This window comes from Leishmania donovani, chromosome 35 (genome assembly GCF_000227135.1).
Source record: "Leishmania donovani BPK282A1 complete genome, chromosome 35".
Classification (NCBI taxonomy): domain Eukaryota; phylum Euglenozoa; class Kinetoplastea; order Trypanosomatida; family Trypanosomatidae; genus Leishmania; species Leishmania donovani.
The window spans coordinates 2,074,640-2,089,550 of record NC_018262.1 but is presented as its reverse complement, the minus strand read 5'-3'; the positions used below and the strand labels follow the sequence as shown (position 1 = coordinate 2,089,550).

Genomic DNA, 14,911 nt, shown 5'->3' with positions numbered 1-14,911 from the left:
CGGCCCCCAGCCCTCGTGCATCCCCCCCGGGGGCAGGGCGCGGCCCCCCCCCCCCCGCACCAGCAGGCAGTGCGCGAGGGCCGGGTGAGACATGCGCCCGAGTCGCTCTGGCACGCTGCCCAATCATATGGATGGCGCAGACGTGTGCACGGTTGCAGGCCGCCCCAGCACAACGCTATCCACGACCGCGTCGCCGACGCCAGCAGTGGTACATCGCCCCGACCACCGCTACGTCGTCGGTGCTTGACCCTGTCCGCACCAGAAGAAGTAGGGTTCTGACATTGGCAGGGGACAGAGGTGAGGTGCCGCTTGGCCTCCTCCCACACACACACAGAGTGGGGGTGTACGGGGCCCTGTGATACCAAGCACCGTGAGGTTTGTGCCGCCGTCATCAGGGTCCGAAGCGCAAGTAGGAATTGTAAGAGCGTCATTGTTGTCGTTGGTGCGAATGCGGGAATGCAGTGATCGCGGTCACCCGTCGGTGATGACGCATGGGAAAGAGACAGGTGTGCAGACTACACGGTGACCACGAGGGAGATAAAGAAACCTAAGAAGTACTCTCTACAGTAGCGCCGGTTCACTTGGTGCGGCGTCACGCGATGCTGTCACCGGATCCTTCACGGGGCTCGTCTGCGGCGAGGCTATGCGGCTCACTGGGAACTGGTCAGCGGAAGCCTCAGACCCCTTGGAAAGCCAGCTCACTGTCGGCTGCGCGTAACTAGGCGTCGAGTCTATACGGCGGGCACGGGTAGATCCGCGGCGTGGCGAGACGTCCGCTACTGTCGTGCTCCCCTCTGTGTGCGCGTATGGCAGATGCAACGACGGGGTCACCGCACGGTCCGCCTGAGACCGTGCGGTGCCACTAGAGCCACGGCGTTGCAACAACGATGGTGAATTACCGAGCAAAACAGCAGGAACGTGAGCGGCGGCGGCGGGGAGCCCAGAGCGGCGGCGAGGGCGGCGTGCTGACGGCGACGCCTTCGCCAGTGCAGGCGGCGCCGCGTGGGTAGCTGCGCTGAGGGCTGAAAAGCCATTGGGGTTTCCAGCCCGCAGAAACTCGGCGAGTCCCGGAATGAGCGACGGATCCTCGTGTAAGTGACGGCTCACGGAGTCGTCAGCTGGACTTCGCTGCGTGGGTGCGCGCAAGCTGGGATGCTCACTGCCACCTTCGTTCGGCGACAACGAGCGCTGAAGTTGGCCGGCCGCTGTTGCCGGCTGCGCAACGGTGGATGCACTTACGGCGGCGGATGTGCTCGGCACCTCGGCGATGCGGCATGAAGACGTGCGTATAGCCCCTGTCTCTGTGCACGTGCCAAACAGCGAATGAGCCGGAGGCGAGGCCAGTCCTTCCATAGACGCTCTGGTTACTGGGCCACGGCGACGGAGACGCCGCTGCATGATTGCTGACGGGTGAGTGACGGAGCACAACACCATGAAGCGGGTTTCGTCGGGCACCGCGACGTTATCGGCCACCTTACCGGCGGCGAACGGTGGCGAAGCCGCGCCAGGCACACCCACTCCCCGCTCTGCTTGCGATATAGCATAGAGTGCCGCGCTCGTGCTGGCGAGGGGCGATACGCAATCTAGTGAGTCCTCCCGCATCACATCCTCGCCAGAGGACGAACCAGTGGACGTTGTGGCCGGAAGGACTGCCGTCTGCTGCTGGTGCTGTGCTGACTCCGCAGGCTTGGGTGGCATCGCCGGCGGCGCGGGAAGCGCACGGGCATCCCCGGTTATCCGTGATTTATCCAGCACGCGCTGCGCCTGCACCAGTACGTCGCGTAAGTGGTGCAGAGCTCCGTCGACCGTGGGCTCACTGGACGCTTCCGGTGCCTGCAAAGGGGTGAAAGAGGCCGTTGAGCTTTTTGGCCGTACGAGACGTAGCGATTCCGGCGAGACGGATACCGACGGGCAGTGATCAGACGACGCAAGCGCTGTCTTTGCCGGGACGTTAGTCCCAGGTGGCACCAACGCAGAGGCGCAGCTCTGCCCGCCCTCTGTGCCTCGCGAAGCCGCCAGCTCTGACGCGCTGACGAGTTCGAGGGAGCCGTGCGCATTGCCGTTGGTTGCAGCCGCGTCTGTTTCGCCGCCGTCAGCGCCGTTAGACGAGGATGTGGAGGAGTTCGTGGGCGCCTTCACCCACTCTCGAAACACCTCCGTTCCTCTTTCAGGAAGGCCGTCGCTGGACCCGACCGAGAGACGATCCGCCGGCAGTAACGGTGGTAGTGACGCGGCGGACTTGGCGCCTTGTGGCGTATGCGGACGTGAGGGAAATTCATCGACCAGGAGACACTTGTGCACGCGCAAGTTTGCAAGGGCATCCGGCGTCGATGTTTTGTAGGTATTGTGGACGCCCAAGGCCGATGAAGACGCAGCCGTGGCAGAGGTGGCGGTCAAGTTCTTCGAGGGACGGAAGACGGTGTGTGTCATGTGCGGCGCATTCGGGAAGCGCCGAAATCCCACCGCAGCGTCTACCTCGTCCTCATGCCCGTTCGACACCACCTCCATACTGCTCCCATAGTGCTGTGCGATGTACGGGTTGGAGGTCATGAGTGGGGCACACACGAGGCAGCACTACAAGAACTAAACACAGACACAGAGAGAGAGAGACACGAGCACCAGTAAAGACAACGAAACCAAACGAAAAATAAAAGCGACCGAAAACCGAGACACCCTGGAAACAGCAGAGAACACAGGAAAAATCGAGACCGAGGGAAAAGAGCCGCGGGCCTTCTATGAGCGCAAACGTGGAAAGCGAAGCAGCCGAGCCCAAACACGAAGAGCAACAGCAATAAAAAGACACACCTGAGCAAGTTTTGGTTTCCGATGTATGTCTATATATATATATACGTGAATCGCCGCCGCGCGCTCTCCTTCGCTCGCTCCGCAGGCGTATGCGTATGTCGGCCGACGACGATGGCTCGACAAGAAGAGAGCCGAGAAGGCGCGAGACGGAGCAGAGCAGAGATGAAACGGGCACGACGTATCGATGGCAAAAAGAACGAGGCACGCACGTCTGCTCGGACCTCTCCGCCCTCTTGCCTAAGCACTCTTAACGTAGAAGGAGGTGGTGGTGTGGAGGGGGGTGAGGAAACACGCAACGAGCTAAGCTCTTCACTTACGGCTTCGCGCCGGGGTGCAGTGCGAATACACAGCACGCTTGTGTGACGTGAAGGTGGAAAGGCAATCGATGGTGTATGAGCAGAGGCGAGAGAGAGATAAACAAGCAAAGGAGGGCGGCGTATGTGGACGCTCGGCGAAAGCAGCATCGAAATGAGAGACAACAAACCACAGAAGAAAGAACAATGACGAAGCGCTCACACACCAAAAAGAAAAAAGAGAGGAGACAAGTCTCTATGGCACAAGTTTTTATCTCCTGTCCTCCTTCCTCTCTGTCATTCGCGACCGGATAAGAGGGTCTGCGGTGTGTAGGCGATGTGCTCTTTCCCTGAGATGTGCGTTCTTCCGCCGTCTGACCGCTGATACGCCCGCCAACCACGAAATGACTTTTTGAATTTGTTGCCTTGCTCTGTTTTTTTTTTCTCTGTGGGCGAACCCCTCCCCCTTCCCCGCCCCCCAAAAAAAAATGATATGGGACGCCTCTGACACGAGTCAGCCGCCAAATGAGGTGTGTATGGCTGCTGTGCTTTGTGATTTCAAGTGAGCCCGAGAGAGAGGATTGCGGGTAAGTCTGTGGAAGCTGTAAAAAAAAGTTCGATCACTGCTCGACGAGGGACTAGACACGTGCAGCAGCTGCCTCACTCCTGCTTATAGGCTTGTATGTGAACCTTGATCTGGTTGCCTTCCCTCGTCGCTACGGCTGTGGAAAAGAAGCAGCGCGACGGGGAAGATAATTACAGAGATGGAAAGACAACGCGTGATGGGGGTCTTTTGGGTGCGTGAAAGGGCTCCGACACGAAGTGCGCGAGAGCCGTGAAGAAGAAGAGTCGGTGGAGGAGGAGGTCAGATGGATACGTCCCTCGTGACGGCGAGAGAGCGAAAAGAGGTGCGCTATTGCGAGCCGGGGGAGGCAGCGCACGCAGCTTCACAGCAGGTCGCCCCACTCGTCGGCACAAACACAGCAGGGGGAGGAGCTCTCACGAGCACCTCGGCCACGCACCTCGCGCGAGTAACCCTTGCCTGCCAGAGCAGCAGTCACAATCGCATGCAAGAAGCAGGCACACCTGTTTGGCTCGCGATCCGTGCGCGCCTCGAGCAGGAGCGACTGTCACCGCCCCCCCCCCCGTTTCTCTGGCAGCGAAAGGAAATGGGCTTCTCTGCGCCGTCTTCGCTTCTGTTTGCCCGTTTATGGAGTTGGTGAAGTGACCGTTTTCTTTTTCGTGCGTTAAGTGGGCTTATCAGAAAAGATTAGGAGGAACGTAAAAAATGGAACCAATGATAGGGGCACCGCAAAGGCGGAGGACAACGCAGAAAGGAGAGTGAGAACACAGAGGGAGAGAACAGGCCGAAGAAACGAAAGGAAGGCGCACGCACGCATGAAAGAGGGCGGAAAAAAAAAACAAACAAAAGAAAATGTCGACTGAGCGAAAAAAAAGAAGGAGAGGAAGAGCGAAGGGCCGAACGGCAAAGTGGGCAAAAAGAAAGCCCGTGCACGTCACACGCGACATCCACGACGGACGTTACGCTGTTTCCAACGTTCGCCCGGCATGGTGATCGACCATCCTCTGCCACTTCACCTCCTTCTTCCTTTTGTATAATTTTTCTCTTTGTTTTCTTTTACTTCCTTTTTGTTTTCTTGTGTTCTTTCGGCTTGTTCACGTGCTCATCAGCCGCAGGAGGGAGGGGAGGGGCGGGGCGGCAGTTTTAGGAGCATCTCGTTGTCGTACCCGCCAACGCTCTTCTTGCCCTCCGTCACTCTTACACGAATTTGCTTCCTCCTTTTTTCCTCTGTGCGTCGCTGCTGCTCGCACCACACTGCCCATGCACACTTACAAGAGGCAGGCTGTGGAAGGGAAGGGTGGCATTGACGAAAACAGGCGGCTAGAGACAGGCATGACCGCGCGAAGAAAAAATGATGGGCACGAAACGAAACAGAAAAGATAGAGAGGGAGAGAGAGCACAGCGCCATGACTTACGCGCCTTTTATCTGACTTAACCACTCATCCTTCATCCGTAAACAGAAGTGGGTGGTAGGGGGTGGGGCTCCAACACCATGAGAGAAGCCAAAGAAGCGGAAGGCGGCCTACACTTCAGAATTGTGCGGGCAAGAAAAAAGGCGCAAACCTAGTCATCCGTGAGGCCTTCCGCTCCCTCTCCCGATCAGCATCAACAGCACAAGCACAACGTCAACCTTTACGTATACATAGACAGGCACACAAAGTCGCCCACTCAACCCCTCTCTCTCACGGCCTCGTAGCAAACAGACTCGTGAGAGGGGTGAGGTGGCGGGAAAGAAGAGAAGGGGACCATAGTCTGAGAACTGCTGAGGTGAGGCGCGGTATGCAAGAGCGCGGGCTTTTCCTCTGCCCATGCCTGACACAACGGCGCCTGCTGGCTTCTCGCTTACGCCGTCTGATGCGCCTTGAGCACGCATAGCGCCTCCGTCACGCGCTCCTCGAGTCGCTTCTGGTCGTTGAGCAACTCGTACGCCTCCTTGGGTTTCATCTCGAGGAACATACCCGTGATCTTCGGCGCCAGCTCTGGCGCGATCTCGTACACCTTCAGGAAGAGACGGTCACCCAAGGCGGCTCGCTGTTCCTGGGGCGACATGCTTTCGAGCTCCTGTGGTGTGATCGGCGGCAACGGCGGCGTCTCGGGGACATCACCGGGGGAGTGCTTCGGCGTCGCCTGCACGAAACCGACGGCCGATGGCGTGGCGAAGCCCTGTGGCTGCGCGGGCGCCTGCGGCTGCTGTGGTGAGGGCATCGGCATCGGATGGCCCTGCGCGCGGCCACCCAGCTGCTGGCGACCACCGCGGCCACGCATCGGACGGCCCTGGCCGCCGACGAACGGCATCGGCTGGTGCATCTGGCGCATCATCATCTGCAGGCGCTGCTGGAACTGCAGGCGCAGCATCGTGTAGCGCTGGTCGCGGCGCTGAGCAATGTTGACGATGAGGGGCTTGCCGTTCAGCATGCGACCGTTCATCTCGCGAAGAGCGGCGTTGGCCTCGTCGGCATTCGAGAAACTCACGAAACCGAAGCCGCGGCTCGCGCCACTCTCGCTCACCATCACACGGCAGCTCTTGACTTCGCCGTACTCCTTGAAGAGCTCGAGCAGGTCCGCGCCCGTGAACTCAGGGTCGAAGTTGCGCACGTACAGGTTGTTGCCAAGGGATTGGTGCTGCATGTACTTCTGTCGAAGGGCGATGAGGCGCTCGCTGCGCGGCTGGGCACGCTGTACGTACAGCTTCTCACCAGGTGCCGTGATGCCGTCGATGTGATGGTCGTGCATCGCTTCGACCGCCTTGACGGCGTCGTCGTGCTTCTCGAAGTTGCAGAAGGCGAACACGCGGCCGCTCTTGTCCTTGCAGGCTGCAGCGGAAGTGATGCCGCCGAACTTTGCGAAGAACTTCTCGATGACTTCCTTGTTCACTGTCGGCAGCACCTGCTTGATATACACATTCGTGAAGTTTGCCACGAGCGCGGCAAGGCGTGCATTGCGGCGAATGAAGTTGGCCACGTAGAGCGCCTTCTTGTCCTCTGAGGCGTGATCGGCAGCGCCGTTCATCTTCACAATGGCGTCCTTGGCGGACGTCTCGTCTTTGAAGTGAACGAAGCCGTAGCCGCGGCTCTTGCCCTCCTCGTCCTGCATTACCTTGCAGGATAGAATCGAGCCGAACTTGGTGAAGATGTCGTGCAGGCTCTTGCTGTCCACGTCCTTCTCCAGGTTCTTCACGAACACGTTGCCGTTGCCGCTGTAGCGGAGGGCGGGGTCGCGCTGCTGCCACATGAGGCGTACGCATTTGTCACCCACACGCTTGAAGTTCATGGACTCGATCGCCTTCTCCGCGCTGTCGTGGTTGTCGAAGTTGACGTAGCCGTAGCCCAGCGAGCGCTGTGTGATGATGTCGCGGCAAACACGCACGTTCAGAATGGTGCCAAACGGCTTGAACAGCTCCACCAGCTGCGGCTCGTTGATGGCGGCATCAAGGTCGCCAACGTAGATGGAAGCGATCTGCATCGGCTTGTCCATCTGCGGCTGATGTGCCACCGGGGCAGCAGCTTCCTGGACAGCAGCAGCCATTTGAGTGAACTGAAGAGAGTAAAATGAAAAAGAAAAAGGGAAAAGAAAGAACACGAAGCGACAGCGCTGCTTTTTTCTTTCAAGTCGTGTGTGAGAGGCGAAAGCGTGCGTGTGTGTTTGTGTGGCAGTGGGGGGAGTGTTATTGTTGTTTTTCTTGATAGAAAGAACGGCGTGTTGACGCGTGAAATCAGAAATAAAGGAAATGAGCGAGCGACGCGGGAGGGCCAAATGCTGTCGCGCTGACGGCTCGTGTGTGGACGCGAGGGGAAGAGCGTGGGGAAAGAATGGCGGCGCCGCAGTCGTATACCAAACCGCATATGCGGGCACACATGAGTCGCAGACGTGCATCGCGTTGGCATCAAGGGCATACACGTGTGACGTACGCGCGTGCGAGAGAAGGGCAAACAAAAAAAAGGAGGAAAGGGAGAGATAATGGGCAATGCGAGACTGGAGGCGACGAAGGAAGAGACGTCAAATCATGCGGGGTCGCGCAGCACCATGCACAAGCGGAAACGAGGGCGGGAGTGATAGGGACGTCATTAACCTCTTCTCTTTTTCCACTGCGTGAATGCGGCGCACGCAACATCTGTATCGTGCCAGCACAAGCGCCCTTGTGCTTCCGGGGTTCTCCTCTATGTGCGTGCGCGTGTGTGCTTTTTTGTCCTCTTTTTCGTCTGCGTATCGGGGTCTTGTGCGCCGCCGGGCGTTCTCACCGAGCGCGCCGCTTATCTTTTCCACAAAACAGGTGAAGTGAGCACATGGAGTAGAGAAAAACAAACAAGAACGAGAGCATATATGCAGGTCCGGTCGCAGGCCGCGACTCTGACGCCCCTGCGATCCGGCGACTGAATAGCGCGGCTGTGGCCTCACACCAATCGAGCTGGAAGCCACCCACAATTTATAGAGGCAGCTGAAAACGAAGAGAGAAGGAAGCGACATGAAAGTGGAAGCAAACAAGGAAAATAAAGCAGTGGCTGCTGCTGTGGCTGTGTATCGGGAGAGTACGTGAGAATGCCGCGCTGGAGTGGCGTCAAGATAGATGGGGCGAAACAAACAACAAAAACAAAGAGAGAGAGGGACATCAAGCTCATCACAGACGGGGGTGCAGGAGCAGGAAGCAAGATGCCATGTGGCGCGCGCTGACTCTTTCATGCTAGGGGGCTAGTGGAGTGACAAAAAAAAAGCGAAAGAAGTCATGTGCGAAAGGGAAAGACAGAACATTCCGGGAAGCGAAAAAAGGGCGAAAAGTAAACGGGATAGGGGGAAGCGAAAACTGCGCGCGAGAGAGGGGGCGGTGGGTGGGGGAACAACGCGCATGTGAAGCACATGGGTGCGCCAAAGGTTGCATTTCCTCCAGAACAGCTGCGGGCATGCGCACCGTCGCAGGCCAACACGTCAAAGTTGCTACGCGGCAGGAGTAGGGAGGATTTCGTAGGCGTACCTGGCGAAAGATGCCTCCGCCTGTGACGGTAGCGCATCGATAATGTCGATCGGACGTACTGTGTCCACAGCCCCAAGCAGCCCACTTGTGTGCGCTTCATAGCGTCCCCACAGAAACTTCAAAAACTGCTCGCGATGTAGGAGAACGGCGTGGTGGCTGCCCGCGTTCTCCTCGGGGTGCCACACGCGTCGAATTGTCTCAGCGCGCAGTTCCTCCGTGGCGGCAAGGGTCAGCGCGGCGGCGCTGCACGTCACCACAAAGGACTGGAGCAGCGCAACGAGGCGGCTCTTCTCCTGCTGCACCGCCTGTCGGGCCGCCTCTTGAGACCAGACACTACCGAGCGTCAACGAATACAGGTGGGGCGACTCGACAAGCTGACGCGATCGCGCGGTGGATCCAGCGGCGCCTCCGAATACCTCCGCAAGTAGCGGTGTGTGCATCGCCCTCTCTCTGACACCTTGCGGCGTCGAAGGCGCTATTGAGGGGGAGTGGACGGGCACGACAGCGGCTCTGTCTTCTGCGCTATTGTGCCGCAGCAAAGCGGAGCGGCATCGATTGCGCCACTCTAGCTTGTCCTCCAGCTCCCCCTGCAGCTTGAGGCGCTGATGCTCAAAGCCGTGGCGCAGCCTCTCCAAGTTTTCACGGCGAATACGCGCAGAGCCTAGGATCGGGACGAGCGAGGAGGGCGTCGGCTTGAGAGGGGAGGCCACTGCATCCTTCAGCAAGCGATAGCTCTGAATAGACTCGGCAAGCAGACGGTGCTGCCACGGCGGCTGCGCCGCCGCCTCTTCTGCGACGTCCACACCCACTGCCGCAGTGCAGGGTTCGTCAGGCATCGAGGAAGCGGAGATGGGTCTGAATTTGCTCTGACGAAGCTGCGCTACGCGCGAGACCTTCGACAGCTGGCCAGTACGTTTGGGCAGCATGCAGAAGGCGGGCATGGTGAGCAGCGACTTCTCCATGCACACCTCTGTCGACTCCTTCGCCAGCTCCGCCGCCGCCTTCTCTTCCGACGTCTTTACCCATTCCTTCGTTAGCGTGGTGACGCCCAGCGAAGGCTTAGTACTTCTCACAGACTGCCGACGGCGACCGCCGCCCCTGCCATCCGGTCGACGCGGGCAGGGTAGCATTGCCGCCGTCATGGAAGCGGGCCGTTGATGCTGCCAGCTAACTTGCGGCTCGGGACTTGGAAGTGACTCCAATGTGTCACACGCGTTTAGCTCGCTTTGTAAGCGAGTCAGGTAGTCGTATCCTGTGACGGTGATGTCCCTGCTGCGGTGTCTGAGAGCCTCAGACCGCGGCAAGATCTGAGACACGGTAATGCGTGCAGTTGATTCTCGCCGAAGCGGTCGGTTGCGGCTCTGTCTCCGCGTGGTCGCCACGATTGCGTGCATCGCAGCAGGTGCATCCAGCTCAAACCCGACAATCTTGCGGTAAACGTCTGGGTCTTGCCGGGTGCCCTGGAGCACCGCCTGCGCCGCGACACCATACGAGGAGGCAACACCATTGCTACCCTTCGACTTGTCCAGTTGCTGCCGTGTCCGCGAGAAGAACAGCATCCCGACTGCCTTGTCGCTGCCGCCCCTTCCTGGGGGGGCAGCACCGCGAGGCAGTGTGGCCCGCGTGCTGTTCGAGCTGCGATTGGTGCTGTGTCGAAGCGCAGATGACGCGTCAAACCCTAACGCATTGGTCATTTCAATCTCGCAGCGCAACTTGGTGTTCAAAAAAAGGGGAAAGAGGAGCTAGACAGCCCGTGGAGATGATGACAGTGGCTCCGTTCCCGCAGCAGTGAGGCTGCGGTACAGCGCGAAAAGAGGGAGAGAGGTAACCTCAATTCACATGGAGGGAGGGATGCACGGGGTGCGGATGGCAGTGAGCAACACCAAAACAAAGCGACGATACAGTGACGCGGCTGGCGCATACAGACGCATCATATGGGTTACGCAGGGATGGGAGGCGTAGAGGGGAGGGGACAGTTATCAGTCATGCACTCAGCCGTTTCGCTGGCGCTAAATCACTTACGCGACGACGGCGGCGGCGGCAGCCATCACGGTTGACGAGATATAACAACAATGATAAAAACGTGCCACACGTCAGCACACGTGCCGCGCGCTTGCTTGATGGCGGCATCGCGGAGAGGCTGCGCCTCGCCGTCCTCTTGTCACGGTTAGTCGTTGTTTTCCATATGCCTGTCAGCATGGAACGGGTTTGTGGTCCACTTTTGCACTTGCCTTAGGAGACACAAGCTGTGATGATGTAGATGAGGGAGGGGGTGCAGCTCGGGTCAACAACCCAGCGCTGCGGAGAGAGGAGGAGTGATCGGTGGCATGCGGAGTGCAACGGCAAGGGCGTGGACCGGGCACAGCAGAGATCGCAAATGCTACGGACGGGATGTGCTATACCTCTGCGGACCCGGTGCTCAGCGCTTCCCTGGATGCGTGCTGCAGCGCTGCGCAGTATCGTAGAAGACGGGCCTCCGTCTCACCTTCTGATGTTTGCCGCTCGAGTGACCTCTGCTGAAAGGTGCACACCGGCGGCGCACGAGTGCCGTCGTGGACTACGGCGCCGCGGGTGAGCGTTTGGTCAAGACGATCCACTTCGTGCGCCAGCAGCACTGACGCTAGCCTGGTCACGGCCCCGGGCGCCTGTTGGAGGTACAAGCACCTGACCGCCGTCTCCGCGTCGTCCTCAAGCAGTGGCCGTCGCTGCATATGCTCCAGGGCGTCAGTCAAGTAGTTGCCGTATGCGCTGTACCACCGGGATGGGGCGAGGGTCATGGCCTCGAGAGCCTCCATCGTGCTCACTGCCAACGCAGGAGTGCACAAGGAATGCACGGGGCGCGCGTCAATGTCTGCGTGGGCCCACGCCGTCAGAGTCGGGGGTGCAGGGCTTACATCTAGCGCAGCGCACGCAGTCACACACTCCTGATATGCGTCCTCCCCTACACACGCTGGCGACCGTGGCGGCACTGCAGAAGGCGGGTGCGTCGGAGAGAGTCCAAGCAGAAGCAGCTCCCGCGCGGTGGTGGACACAGCATTACCAAGTTCAGAGTTCGCCTCCGTCTCGATCGCCGCGGCGGCAGCAGCCAGCAGCACAGCATAACGCACGTGCTCCGACGGCTGCCAGTTCGCTGTGTTTCCCATGAGCGGCGACTTCGACACGAGACACACGAGAGAAGCAAACGACGAATAACAGCTGTAGCGCAGCGCCCGGAGCACCGCCAGCACATCCGCCGCAGTGCTGTCTGACCTCGCATCCACCGCAGCCACCACGCGCATGGCGATGGCTTGCTTCACCGACTGGGAAACGTTCTGTGGGCCAACCACTTGCAGCATGGCGGTGAGGCAGCGACCGGCGTCGCTAAGCGTAAAGGCGCCGCGCATCATCATCCGGAGCATTACCATTTCCAGCAGCTTGTAGGAGCTCGGCGTGTAGTGACAGCCGGCGAGGCCCTCGAGGAGGGCGAGAATGCACGCGGGCTTCTGCGGCTGCTGCAGCGCGACACCTATTGTGGTCGACATCGCCGTCAGCAGGCGCTCGTAGGTGGACTTAACCTGCTGCTCCGATGTCTTGCCCATTAGCGCTGCCAGCAGCGGCAACGCGCGTGTCACATCCTCGAGCGTTAACTTGCTTTTGCCGAGGGCTGCCTTCTGGGCGACGTGCCGGAGGAGGTCGCACCGCAGACCCTGCGCGCCGGCTACCATTCGCTGGTTGGCGCTTTCCAGCCGACCAAGGAGCTCTGCCATCGTCGTGGATGCCCTGGACTGCAGGCGCGCGTACCGAAGCCCCTGCGCGTTCGCGCGGCCGATCTTTTGATGCACGCGCACCTCCGGGTGGTTGTGATCGGCATACGACTGCAAGTCCACGAAAGGAATGTTCTCCGCGTCGCCGCTTAAGAGGGTGGCCGGAGGGCCATCGTGATCGTACAAAAGGCGGCGGCATCGTGCAAGCACCAGTCGCGTGAAGTGCCGCAACACGCGTCGACCCTCAGTCGTCGCCGCGCGCTCCGGCCTGGACGTCGCTTCGCTGCCGCCCATCGCTTGAAAGAAAGCGGCATTCTGCTCCTGTATCTCAGTCACGTACCGCAGCAAGACGCACAGTTCTGCTTCATCGACGTTCTCGAGGGCCGCAGCGTCGGAGAAGAGAGAGGCAGGCACGACCCGGCACAACGCGTCGAGCAGCGCTTCCCGCACGACGGCGCCATCGGCGTCACTGAAGCGCAAGAGCTCAGCAGCTGCGCCATCACCTTTCCCTTGCCCGCAGATCTGCATGACTCCGATCACCCGAACCGCGTCTTTCACGCGAGACAGCACAGGAATCGAGGAGAGCCACGCCTGCACGGAGGCGGCGGCAGCGGTGGTGGGCGAGGCCGCCGCATCGCAGGAGGTAGACACCGACGGAGCGAAGGCGGCCGACAAGGGCACGCCGTGGTTCGCGCACAACGCACCGAGAGATATGAAGCGATCAGCCACGGTGTCCGCCGCGTCTCCGCGTGGCTCACCTGCCGCCCCCTGTCCAACGCTGTGGAGGAGGTTGGACAACCCTGCAGCGCGGACACACGAGGCGACGATGCGCACCTCCCTCGACAGGTCCAAGGGCGCAAAGTCAGAAGCGTTAGAGGTGTCGAAGGGCCGGTGCTTCCGAACCGCAAACGTCGAAGCCGCCTCCAACCATGTGAGCGCCTCCATCATGTCCGCGATTGGTAACACCGGCAGCGACTCGTCTGCCAGCGAACATTGCTGTTCACGCTCGGTGTCCTCGACGGATGCAGCTGGCGCGTCGCCATCATTGGCTGCAGCGTCTGAGGGCCACAGCAGTTCCTTGACGTCCTCGTAGCGATGCCGTATAGCGAGCCAGTGTCGGCGACGGCGCGTCTTTCGATCGAAGAGCTCGTAGTCAGGACCGTTGTTCAGCTCGCTGTACATCATCGACGTCTTCATGCCGCTGGTGTCCATGAGCACATAGTCTTTGCACAGTCGCACAAACGCCTGTTGCAATGCCCGCAGCTGCTCTTGGTTCAGCTCCACAAGGCCCTCATCGCCGGCAACAGAGGCGGCCGCAAGGCATTCGTCTACTTCACTTGGCATATCATCTTCGAGATCGCCAACATCACTGAAGCTCGTGTCGATTTCATGCCACCCATCCCTCGCTGCACCCCGCCGCACCACAGGAGGATGGGTGAGCTGCGCTACCGGTATCGAAAAGGTGAAAGTGCGCCCTTTTCGATTCGTGTAGCGGAGCTTCGTGGTGCCAGGGACGTGCTGTGCAATGACGCCGGTCCCTACCTGCTTGATGCGGGGATGCCTGTCCGGCGGCGTGGAGAAGCCGAGAGGACTGGCGCGCCCACCAATCGAGACACACCGCTTCGAGGTGAGCGCAGCGTACACCGTGGGTGTCAAGGCCCCTGCGCTACCTTGCAAGATTCCACGCGGGCCACAGTGCATCCTTCCAGCACTGTGATCGCTGAGAGCAGGTCACACACTGAAATGGGAGGCAGGATGGTGCACCGGAGGGAGAGAAGACAGCACAGCACCGAAAACACACATGCACGCACTGTGCCGTGTTGCATGTTAAGCGGCGATCCCATCGAAAGACGAAAGGGGAAGTGAGGCTCAGTGGAGAGCAGGTGAGAAATGCGACCATGGCATGCGGAAAGACCGCTCCTGTGTTCGCGTCGCCAACGCGCTGGGCTGGGATTGAACGACGGCTGATCCGCTGAAGGTTCTGGCCCACACGGATGTGTGCGTGTCCCACTTGTACTCGCGAACGCCGCAGAGGACAGCAGTCAATTCTACTTCCTCACTCAACGAGCACAGACTCGGTGAGAGGGAGAGCGTTCTCGCTTTGTCCATGACCGCTTCTTTACTTCTTCTTGCTCCTTTTCGTTTACTGACGAGATCGGCGCGCACCTCCACTGTTCACGCGCACGTGCACAGCAACGGAAGGCACACACACACACACACACACACACACACATATAAAAACACAAGTCTATCGAGGGAACACAAACAAAATGAGAGGCAAACGGAGCGCGCGCAAGCAGAGAAGCACAGCTGTTACCACACAAGCTGATGAATACAGAAAGTCGTCCACAAACATTCGAAAAACGATACCGCGCGACGGAACAAGCGAGACACGAACACACGCGCATGAAACCCGAAAGAGCTCTTTTTTTCGTCGCCTTNNNNCGTGCCCCTTCTCCGCTACAGCACAGGAGATCAAACGCCACTCGAGCCCCGCAGGCGCACAGGTCCCACCAGCGTG

At 59.7% G+C, this 14,911-nt stretch overlaps 4 protein-coding genes across 4 annotated transcripts; all 4 read right to left on the bottom strand.

The window, feature by feature from the left end:
- Positions 1-561: 561 nt before the first annotated feature.
- On the bottom strand, positions 562-2,550 carry LDBPK_355370 (hypothetical protein, conserved; the record flags this gene model as incomplete). The annotated part of the gene is made up of 1 exon (XM_003865066.1): positions 562-2,550. One exon carries the CDS (start codon positions 2,548-2,550, stop codon positions 562-564), a length of 1,989 nt encoding a protein of 662 aa, XP_003865114.1.
- A 2,973-nt stretch (positions 2,551-5,523) lies between these two features.
- LDBPK_355360 (polyadenylate-binding protein 1, putative) lies at positions 5,524-7,206 on the bottom strand (the record flags this gene model as incomplete). Its single annotated transcript, XM_003865065.1, has 1 exon — positions 5,524-7,206. One exon carries the CDS (start codon positions 7,204-7,206, stop codon positions 5,524-5,526), a length of 1,683 nt encoding a protein of 560 aa, XP_003865113.1.
- Positions 7,207-8,610: 1,404 nt separating this feature from the next.
- On the bottom strand, positions 8,611-10,206 carry LDBPK_355350 (hypothetical protein, conserved; the record flags this gene model as incomplete). The annotated part of the gene is made up of 1 exon (XM_003865064.1): positions 8,611-10,206. One exon carries the CDS (start codon positions 10,204-10,206, stop codon positions 8,611-8,613), a length of 1,596 nt encoding a protein of 531 aa, XP_003865112.1.
- An 837-nt stretch (positions 10,207-11,043) lies between these two features.
- On the bottom strand, positions 11,044-13,734 carry LDBPK_355340 (hypothetical protein, conserved; the record flags this gene model as incomplete). Its single annotated transcript, XM_003865063.1, has 1 exon — positions 11,044-13,734. One exon carries the CDS (start codon positions 13,732-13,734, stop codon positions 11,044-11,046), a length of 2,691 nt encoding a protein of 896 aa, XP_003865111.1.
- Between the last annotated feature and the right edge of the window lie 1,177 nt (positions 13,735-14,911).